Source organism: Podarcis liolepis (genome assembly GCF_965112155.1).
Source record: "Podarcis liolepis genome assembly, chromosome: 6".
Classification (NCBI taxonomy): domain Eukaryota; kingdom Metazoa; phylum Chordata; class Lepidosauria; order Squamata; family Lacertidae; genus Podarcis; species Podarcis liolepis.
Window position 1 is genome coordinate 56,772,204 of NC_139559.1, and position 11,616 is coordinate 56,783,819.

General features: G+C 40.6%; 1 protein-coding gene across 3 annotated transcripts in view; it reads right to left on the reverse strand.

Moving 5' to 3' along the window:
* Positions 1 to 11,616, reverse strand: part of SLC1A7 (solute carrier family 1 member 7) — a 40,572-nt gene that overhangs the window by 26,737 nt on the left and 2,219 nt on the right. The window contains exons 2-3 of one of the 3 annotated variants that reach the window (XM_083510108.1): positions 10,531 to 10,688; positions 9,143 to 9,222 (exon numbers count right to left, since the gene is read on the reverse strand). In XM_083510108.1, coding sequence (XP_083366234.1) covers positions 9,143 to 9,222; positions 10,531 to 10,671 — 221 coding nt within the window. In that variant the 5' untranslated portion in view covers positions 10,672 to 10,688. Of the gene's footprint in view, positions 1 to 4,502; positions 4,561 to 9,142; positions 9,223 to 10,530; positions 10,689 to 11,616 lie in introns of those variants that run through there. The other 2 variants (XM_083510109.1, XM_083510110.1) reach the window with 2 other exon arrangements.

Sequence of the window (11,616 nt, forward strand, 5' to 3'; positions counted from 1 at the left end):
ACTGAATGATGCACCCTTTCTTAAACCATTTGGAGTCCTAACTTCTCTCTAGACAAGGTTTGAACACCTTTGCACAGGGTAAAGACACCCCTGCCCTGCCCACCAATACTGGTGTCTACACAAACAGAAACAAATCTGACACTAATGAAGCCATGCTGATGTGAACATCTGGGGTGGGCAGAGAGGGGGGTATTAGAAACTTGCAAGGTGTGGGATATTGAAAGGAGCACCACTCAACCTTCCTTTTATATGCAAAAATATGAATGGGTGGCAGGAAACAGCAGCATGATTTGTAACCCTTTGTAACAAAGCTTCTGGGGTGGGGCTGTCTTCTAAAGATTTCAACACTATTTATTAACAATTATCAAACAAACTAGTGAACATTATTAATTTATCCTAGACACCAACATTTCCCCAAACATGACAAATGTCATTCGATAAATTTGTCTAGAGGTCAGGCTGAAAGGCAGCTTAACCTTTATAACAAATTTGGTGAAAACATAGTGGTAGGATTAAGCCATCAGGTTCCACTCATCCAGTAAATTAATTAAGAAAATGCACTGCTTAACTGCTTGCCAATCTTTAATCCTGCAGGTTTTGTTTTCAGTTCGATGCATTGGGGGGAGGGGCAGGGGGCGGAGACAGAGGGAAGAGATTTTTAGCTTCATTTTCACCCTCTGCCCTAGAATTCCTCTCCTTTAATCCCCAGGTACTGGAGGGGAACTTGTGATTAATTCACAGTTATATTTTAACTGCTGTGTTCAAATGTGGCGAATGCTATTAGATGCAAGTTTAACGAGATACCTTTTTAAGAGATGGCATTTGTCAGATTTTTTTTTAAATGAAAATTGAAAATTGCTGTTTACTCAAATGCATTAAAAACATTAGCAGAAGTATCGTTCTTTTTTTTTTTTAATTTATCAGCATAAATTTAAGAAGTGAAATAATAAAAGTCACCCAAATACATTAATAATCCAAACACATACAATATATAAAAGACTAGATTGTATCGCTCAATTAAAGAGATAAAAGGAAGAGATAAAAAGCAAAAGGATCAAGGCCTTGGAAGCAAATTTGTTAGGTGGTCAGAGTGTTTCTGCAACTTTTTTTTTTTTTAAGTCACTATAAACCCTTTCCAGAAAGTCTGTTTAACATATTTAACTTCTGAGAACATCTGCATTATAATCCAGCCTGCCAGGCTACTCTGAAAGAAAGTAAATCACAATGAGGTTGTTTTGTGCCATAATGACATCAGTGAAAATAAGGAGAATGTCTATTCAGCGAAACTATGCAGTATACGTGAGTCCACCAATGCTGCTTTTTTTACAGTTTCACTGTGATCCCAGTATCATTGCATGTCACTTATTTTCTCCCAATGCAACATCCACTTACAAAGTCTTCCTGTTTCTGCATGAAGCATATTTGTTTTATGGTCAGATTGCCAGGATATGAACCCCATGCAATCTAGAGTGACTTTACTACAATCATGGTCTTAATGCGGAAGTAATAAGGAGCTGTTAACTTACTAAACAAGTGGCTAATCCTGGGAACTGTAGTTTTTTTTAAGGCAGCTGGGAATTGGAGCTCTTGGGGGATAAACTACAATTCCCAGGATTCTTTGGGGCGGGGATGTGCTTTAAAGGTATGACATGTACACAGCCTTGAAAGAGGACAAGTCTTGAAATTACGGAATAGGTAAAGGGTAAAGGGACCCTGACCATCAATTCCAGTAGCGGACTCTGGGGTTGTGGTGCTCATCTCGCTTTAATGGCCGAGGAGGCTGGTGTTTGTCCGCAGACAGCTTCCGGGTCATATGGCCAGCATGACAAAACCACTTCTGGCAAACCAGAGCAGCGCACGGAAACGCCATTTACCTTCCCACCAGAGCGGTACCTATTTATCTGCTTGCACTAGGACGTGCTTTCAAACTGCTAGGTTGGCAGGAGCAGGGACCGAGCAACGGGAGCTCACCTCATCGTGGGGATTCGAACCACCAACCTTCTGATGGGCAAGCCCTAGGCTCTGTGGTTTAGACCACAGCACAACCAAAAGACATAGCAGAGAGACAACAGAGGCAGTAGAGGGATTTCTTCTGTCTCTTTTTTAGCCCATGGCAGTACTACTGTTCTAGTCTCAGAAAAGGAAAAGACAAAAATAAATTTTCACATGATATCCCACCACCATGGGGACTCCAAGGATAGACTTTCTGATGAGTTAAATTTGGATATAAAAGGTAAAGGGACCCCTGACCATTAGGTCCAGTCGTGACCGACTCTGGGGTTGCGGCGCTCATCTCGCTTTATTGGCTGATGTGCTTTCGAACTGCTAGGTTGGCAGGAAAATTTGGATATAATTCACCCCAAATACTAAAACAAGAAAGAAAATGTAGAAAATGTTTCACTTTGACCTTTCAGATTCATAAAAACTTAAGTGGAGCCCTGCTGGCTCCAACCAAAGGCCCCTCAAGTCTAGCATCCTCTCCTCACTCTGGTCAACTAGATATTAATGGAAAGTCCAGAAAAAGGACATGATCACAACAGCACACTCCCCCCTTTTGATTCCCAGCAATTGGTATTCCAAGGCAAACTGCCCCTGAAACTGGAGTTACTACATAGCTATCATGGAAGAGTGTCATGGGTAGACTTATCCTCCACAAAGAACCTTAAGGTAGAAGAAAATGATGACCAGTTCAGATATTAATCTAACAAAAGGTGCAGCATGACCTGCCACATCTCTCACATATTTACAGCAGCTTGGTTACAGATGATGCTTGATCACCAATCATGGTATGGTCTAGAGTTAGTGTCCATTCGTATATTAGCTCCAAGGTGACAAATCCTAGAGGGGTCTAATAATGAGATTGCCCAGTCTTTGGAGCATGTTCATTAATAAGATCATCATCTGTAATAAGATTACGCTGTCACCAGATAATGTAGTGAGAAGAGTTAGAATTGTAAGGGGCAAGTCCACAAAAGTAATTAACTGTTTAGAAGCAGTTAATTAGGGGTGCCTCCTGAAAGGGTGGAGAGTCAAACTAAGGCTAAATGTTGCTAATCTAAATGCAGAATTCTGTGCGGAACCCAGGAATAGCAAACCAAATTTTAAAAACAATGCAACGCAAGGTGAGGGGAAGGTATTTCTCTCTGTGTATGTATGAATGTATATACAGTATAGCCTAATAAAGACAGATGGCTTACACTGAATAACAAAGTAGTAAATCTACTTGCCAAAGATGACAATTAAGGCCACTGCATATACAGGCCACCCTTGTTTTGTGTGGCGGTTATGTTCTGGACATCACCACCCTGTATGCGTCAGCGGTGCCTGTGTAAAACATTCTGCCCTGGTACACCCTTTTAGTGACCTTTTCAGGTCACTTTCGGGTTTGGCACCACACGCACAATTGCATGTCAATCAGACACGTGTAAATCGGTCATTGTCTGTAATGCACAGTGCTAAGACCACATTCACATTATACATCTAAAATGCTATGGTATCACTTTTAACAGCCATAACTTCCCCCAAAGAATTCTGAGAGCTGTCATTTGCTAAAGAGTGTTGAGAGTCCCCCTCACAGGGGTACAGTTCCCAGAATTCCCTGTGAAGAGGAATATATTGCTGAACCATTCTGGAAATTGTAGCTGTGATGGGAATAGGTATCTCTAACAACTATCAGCACCCTTAACAAACCACAGGTCCCAGAAATCTCTGAGGGAAGCCATGACTGTTTAAAAGATACCATGGTGTGAATGTGGTCTTACAAGAGAGTTCATAGCAAAACATATAGAAAAGGAAACGTGTGTTAAATTAAACTCAACTCTATTGTCACATATTCACACTTGGCTTCAAGTATCTGTTGACACGTGATGGAAAAAGAGCCCAATCTGCATATACATCAGTCTATGTATCAGGCATCTCCTGGCTATTCCTGGTCTACTGCTTTGACAATGACAGCTGGCAATACTTTCGAATTGGTGACAGAATGATAATGGACCATCTACTTGTCTGTTCCATTCAGCTAAAAGGTTGTTGGAACGTGGCAGATATATCGTTACCTGGAAGCTCCTGGTCTGGAAACCATTTTCAGGTGCTGACGTGAACACAACCATCATTCTTGCTTTTCTCACATTATTTCTGAATGTGACAATAAAACTGGCCAAATGATTCACAAAGTTGAGCTCCTGCACTTTTAAGATTAAAGTGAGTTTATTTATAAAGTGCAGTTGTTTTAATCCGCGTAGCTCTCTGCTTAAATAACAGTCAGTCTCTTTCTGAATGGGGTTAGCCTCAAATGCCTTAAACCCTGGGAAAGGGAAACATAAGGAGCTGACTGCAAAGCCCATTCATCTCATGCCTCTCTCTCTTGCTCTCTTCCTCCTCCATCAGAAGCCATCTGGATATTGCTTTGAAATAGATGGATTATGGATACAGTTGTCAAAGGGGATTAGTGTGATTAGAAAGGCATTAATCTTGTCAAGAAGTAATGGTCAAGTATTAACCACCAGTGCAGTCGCTAGAAGATGCTTGTTTGTTTTCATTCATTCACCTCCCGGTCATGTTCTCATTTCCTAATTGCTTGCTATGGAAAAGCCCTTCCTAAGTAAGAGGTTACTAGCGAGGTTTCCCTTTGTCAACAACATTAGTGATGATTAAATGTAGCATGATTATCATTGGCAGAACAGAAACGCCAGCTTCCCTGGTTTGCTGCTGCAAGGTCATTTTTTAAGGTCTCGGGGAGGGGAGAGAAGGATGTATTTCATCTCTGGATCATAACCAATTCATATAAAACAGGAGTGGGGAACATGAAGTTCTCTGGACTCCAGCTCCCATAACCCAGCATGGCTAAGGGCTGATGTTCCCCACCTCTGACAAACAGAAAGAGTTTGTAGGAAATGCCTTTATTTTTCTAAATACACTTTATTGTCAGGCCAGTTCGAATATAAACATACCCGCAAAACATTTTACAAAATGTGGCAAGCCTGTATTATACTAGTATACATGTTAGCGGCTTTGGACATGGAGGAAAAAATGTTACTCTTCACATATGGTTGAATGAAGCAATCTAAGTTTATGTACAACAGAAATACAACTCCCCCTATTATGAGCATGTAATTTGCAAATCTGTAAATATGAAAAGCCCACGAGAGGTATGCTGGGACAGAACAAGTGCATATCAGTGCTGTAAAACATAACAGAAAGATGCTTAAGGTGGTGGAGTGTTTTCCTAACTATACACACATTTTGCTTAACTTGGGGAATCTGAGCAGAAATACAGAGGATTATCACCATCACAGCATTATGGCCCATCTTGTAAAAGAAGATTGCTTTGAATTTAGCTATCTAGAATTTGGATCAAGAAACAAAAAGCAAAATGTGTCTCTTCCCATTAGCATGTCTCTGAAGATTTCAAGCTTGCATACTATACATATATATTAAGGATTTTATCAAAATTACAACTTCCTCTTATCCCTGGTGAGGTGTTGAAAGTTGAGGTGTGCTGGGAATGGAGAGACCTTCTTGGAGCAATGGACTGCGGCAGGGATGGCTAACTTCTGGTCTGGGGGCCTGACCCACAACCCCTCTCCCACAAATTTTCCGCCCCTTCCTTAAGACTCCACCAATTTTAAATGCTTTTAAAGTAACCTCACTGCTAGTATAAACCTCTTCATGCACCCCTTCACCCTAATGAAGATGCAAATCAGCTCTACCTCATCAGCAGAAGGTAGGAAGAAGGTGGGTTCTGTGCCTGCGTGTCTTCTGCATCTGAAAGTGTAAGGTGTTAAACTCACTTCAGATCACACCCACCAACCCCAAGAAGGTTGGCTAAGGGTGACTCTGATCCTCAGCCTATAAAAGCTTAGCTACCAATGGACCAAGAGGAAGTAAAGTTTGCAGGATGGGACTCCTCTTACATTTAGATCTCTTCATTTACTTTGTACGTGAATAGAGTAGGTAAATTAATGATGGACCCATTACATACAGTTTGTAGTAGTGGGCTGCATGGTGGCCTCTGACCTCCTGATAGCTGAGTTGCTGTTGCTTACCAGGAAGGAGAGTGGAAGGGAACAAGGAGGCTGGCATAATACAAATGCACCATCAGGAGCACTCTGCTGGTGCATTTGCACCACACTAAACTCCCTGCCACCTTGCCCCCCCCCTCTTCTTCCTGGTAAGCAGCAGTGACAGGGCTGTTAGGAGGTCAGGTGAGCACCACCAACACATCACACTGTCTGCTATTACCAGTTTGGCTCCAAGTGTCTCCAATGCACAAATGTTCATTTGACCCAGAACTTTATATGCAGGTTTCTAACTTCCTTTATAAGCGTGGCCCAAAATTATTCTAAGTGCTGTTTATTTAAAATATATAATAATAAAGATGATCATAAGTATTATTGCAAGGCTGCGTAGAAGATTCATACTTCTTTCAGAGGTACGGTACACTGTGCAGGCTTATTTGCAAGTAAATCCCATTTATTACAGTGGATCCTACCCCCACATAAATATGCCTAGGGCTTCAGTCATTTTCTTCAAAACTACTACATTAAAATGCAGTTGTCCTGTTTATTTTCTTTTAGGGACATGGGAAGCTGTCTTACATTGAATCAGACCATTGCTAGATGTGGGTCTGCATCTAGCAGCTGCTCTCCAGAGTTTCAGACGGGGGCATTCCCAGCCCTACCTACAGATGCTGGTGACTGAACCAGGGACCTTCTGCATGCAGAGCAGATGTCCAACCACTGAGCTGTCGCCCTGAAAACAGGCTATTAAATTACCAAATTGTAAATGCTGCCAATTGCATACAAGTTTTCAATGTATGCCTATTTGATAAACGTTATGAATGGAACTGCTATTAGTTCAAGAAACCTGTTTAAAAAACCCATTCTGAAGACACCAGTGCTAATCAGATGCTCGTTACGAGGAAACTCATTCTAGCCATCAGGCTGTGTTTGACTGGATGCTTTCCTTGTCCTGCACTCACCTTTGGCAAAGAGCATCTTGCTCCCATGAGGTTTGAGCACACGGTAGACTATTGTCTGGGTGATGCTGACTAATCTGTTAGAAGTCTCCATCTCAGAAGAGATGGACAAAATTCTAAACTTGGCCAAGTGACATTATAACTGCAAGGAATTGTTAGATACAGATAAGGGTCTACAGAAATGCTCTTTGAAGGGTGAAAAGTTATTATGTCCTAGTATGGACAGTTTACATTTCATCAATGAAAATTAATGATAGCAGATGGTCTCCTGTTAGTTGAGGATCTCTCTTGAATATTCTGAATGAGACACTATCAGCACTTAGGTGACATCCCCTCCAGCTAAGGTGAGGGGCAAAAAGGCCTTGGAGTGCCAGTCATCAGATGGAGTATCATACTTCGCATGGGCATAGCCAGGATTTTTGTTAGAGATAATAATAATAAACATCTGATGGAAGGGCGTTCCACAGGGCAGGCGCCACCACCAAGAAGCCAGAACCTCAGTTTGCTACATATTTTTATTGATTTTTATTGATTTAGGTGGCAGCTGCCCCTCCTTGTCCCCCCCCCTTGGCTACGCCCATGCATGGAAGCATGCTGTGTATCTGTTATTGTTGCTGACATCTCTGGTTCCAATCTTCTGCTGAGTGTGTGCTGCACAAGTATGAAACCACTATCATATTTGTTGATATGCAGTGGTAGTTTTCAGTAAGTGCATGCACAGGCAGGCATAGAACAATGAAATTTTGAAACTCCAATATGATGGTGACTGCAGTACTAACAGGCAGGAGTAGGAGCTAAATGTCAGCCAGTGGCAGCGTGTTCAAAACTTAAGAACTTTGGACCCAAAGTTTGGAGCCATGAGAGGTGGCGGACTCTCTTTCCTTGGAAGTTTTAAAGAAGAGTTTGGATGGCCATCTGTCATATATGATCTAGCTGGTGTTTCTGCATTGCAGGGGGGTTGGACTAGAATCAGCGGTTCTCAACCTGTGGGTCCCCAGATGTTGTTGGACTACAACTCCCATCATCCCTGAGCTGTGGCCTTGCTAGCTAGGGGTGATGGGAGCTGTAGTTCAGCAACATCTGGGGACCCACAGGTTGAGAAAGGCTGGACTAGATGACGTCCCTTCCAACTCGACAGTTCTATGATTCTATGAAAAGCACTAAAACATTCTGTACAAGACCTACCTTTTTTATGTTAGTATTCTGGGGAAGAAAGCATACCTTTGCAGGAAGCATCATAGAATATGTGTGGTCTATTGTACAATTGCAATATCCACCTTAATAATAATTCATTTGTGTGGAAGGACAAAGTTTGTCGCATTTGCATTGTTATTGACAGAATTTGTTGTGACTTATTTGACGTCAAGTACACCCAATATATTTCAGTATATCCTTAAATATAAGCCACACACCATAAAGCGATCAATCTTTGTCAACTACTAGGACACCATAAAAGTGATATATTATGGCTATATTATATCTATGTTATACAGCAACAGATGGGAGCTGGAACAATGTTGTTGGCCTTGTAATACATAGTGGCAAACATTATATAATGTGTTTTCCTCTCAGCGTTATTACCTAAACAAGGGATTATTTAAAACAACAGCAAACTACATTTTCTATATAACAGTCTCTGTTAGTTGACATACTTGATTTAGCTTGCTAGGTGTGCATTGTATCCAAAACGCATATAGGAAGGTGTTAACTATAATGCACAGAAAGCACAGGCAATGAAGCACTAACTACATTTTATGTGCAAATGCATTTATATAAGAGACCCCATCTAATATAAAACAGTCTTAGGAGAGGGAAGTGGTAGCGAGAAAGGAGACCCTGACTTTTCCTTGTCCCAAACCACTCCTCTTTCTCATTACTTCTCCCCTCCCCCGCAACATCTCAAACACATGTTTGCCTTGAGTTACAAGTAATCTGATTTAGCTGTGAATTGCAACTATATTTTCTACATGTTTATACAGTATTACCATACCCTGCTTGGTAATCCTGTGACATTTTCAGCTAAGACCATAACTTCTTGCTAAATCAATTGATCACAAATATGCATGTGCCTTTAAGGGACAAGCAACTTGAAAGTTAATTTTGTTTCTTTAATGAAAGGAACAAAGTTGGGTAGATCATGCTACAGTTCGCTATCCACTAGCTTACCTTGAAACAACCAGTGGTAGAATCAACATTTTCAGCATTCTCATCAGTAACTCCCCAGGAAACTGGAAATAGCTTATTTCCTATAAAATAAGGTGAATCAGTTATTTGAACATATACACATGTATCTCTTTGTTGAACCACAGTTAAAATGTGCTAAACTCTTTCTGCTACTTTCATCTCAAGGCGTATCATTTCAAATGATGGAGAGACATGAAAATCAATAGGATGAGATAGCATTATGGCTTGGGGGAAAATAACATGGTTTCTCTCACAGTTAGATAATTCAAAATAATGAACCCAGTCTTTACTGCACTAACTTGAAAAGGTTTTCAAAAGCGATCAGATGAACACCATGTGTTTAGTATGACAGACAATCTGAATACAGAAACGAATTTGGTCTTAAGCGCTGTTAGGAGCAATAACACTAAAGCTTCTGCCAATCAAAGACATCTGTCCATATCTCTACTAATATCACAATGACCTGAAGGATAGTTTACATTAATCAAACTTAATCCTGAAAATGAAGTGCAAAACAAGCTATAAATAAGGGTATACTTCTGGCATCAAACACTATACATGATTTTCTTTTGGCTTAATGTTTACTCTGTATGAATGACACCCCTTGGAATGAAATTCAGTTTTCAGTTACCAGTAACAAATAATTTATGTCTGGATATATAATACATTCAAAACAGCAACACAGCATTCCTATTATATGCCAAAAAAACATTCAACAGCCTATTTCTCTCTGGCTTGTTCAATGTTTCCAGTTTATTCTGAATGGGCAAATCCGTACTGTTAAACAGATGAATTCATCAGATTGCTCGAACAGCTGGAATGTATTTTTGAAATAATTGAATTTTGTGCCCTGATTCCAGAATAGTATTTTGGCTACAAACCAAACCACTGACCTTGAAGCGTTTCCCCTAAAACCTTATTGAAATTGTAGGGACTGCTCTGGGGTAAATGGCTAGCTGTGGGCATAACCTTTTTACATACTGTAAACCTGTTGCCACCAAGACAAAAGAACTTAGTTTTCATTAAAAATTAAGACACCCAAGCGTACCAGAAATGCACCTTAAAGATGTTAGGAATCATTTCTCCTGCAGTTTCTTCTCTTCCATAATCTAACATTTTATGCTCATGTTGGTGTTAGTTGTGAGATCCTTGTGATACCTGTAGCTTTAGAGTCTATATAGCCAACATATTTAAAACTCTAAAATGAGCAATTCACGTTCTTTCCTACAAAGAGTAACACTAGAACCAGACAACTTGCTTCACAGATTATCATGTTCTGCACTGTGACACACTGTTTTATTTCCTATTTCGTTATGCAACAAAGACCTTTTTAAAAATACACCGCTGCAACACCTGCTTATGTCACTGACCTGCTGAGAGAGGCGTCTGGTCCTGAGGAAGAACCCAAGGAGACATCCCACTATGACGGATAACACGGAGAGAATGAGCAAACCATTTCTTTTACACACATCCTTGACCCGAGCCAGCATTGCATCCAAAGCCACTGCCATGCTGTCCTCAGTGCTCTCTGGAAGAGAATCAGCATCCCATAGAGAAAGAGACCTCACCAGCCTCTCTTGTTAGAATAGCCAGCTCTGGCTTGGTATAGATTAGATCAAAGCGTTTCTAGTGCTGCTTAGCTGACCTGCAATGTCACCTCTTCTGCCAATAGCCACCAAGCATGTAGCTGGCATTATTTCCAAATTAATACCAACAATCCTATTAGTGACTACATCAATAAGAACCTGGAAGAAGATTACCGACTCTGGAAAATTAGAACAGAGTAGAGTAGTACTTTTGAAACAAGAGTGATCTCTAGGCAAAGCAACACCCTATATGAAAAGCATGCACAATTTGTTATAAGCTCAGTTTCAATGTTAGCTATAAAAGGAACAGAAAAGGGTATGCAGCCATTCAAGCGCCGGGTGAGTAATGCTGGATTATCACAATAGGACAGACATGGGGAACAGACTGGACTTCTTTAATCAGGTTAGCTTTTCACTATTAGTATCAGGATGAAAAGGGCAAGTGCACCTGTAAATGCATGATTTAAGACATATCCTAACCAGTAAAAATGCATATAGAGGCTACTGACAAAAACTGGCATTTGCGGTTAGTTTGGGAGAACAATAACATTAACTCAATAACCATCTTCAATTAAAGCAAGAGAAGAATTTGATTTATGAAGATTATCAGCCACAAATATGGCTCACATTTTTCAAAGGGTTTGCCTCACTTATTTAGACAATGATTACTATGGCATTTAGGGAGCCTCTCTTGTAAAAAGTATTTGCTGTTATTTCCCCCCTCCCCCACTGGTAGCCATTCAGCAGAATTATTCCAGTGGTGAGGGTTTTTTTTTTATCATCAGCCTTGATCAACAGAATATTGGAACACTCAAGATACCTGCGGGGACAAATCCCTCATCTCTGTGCTGAATTGGATGCTGTTTAATA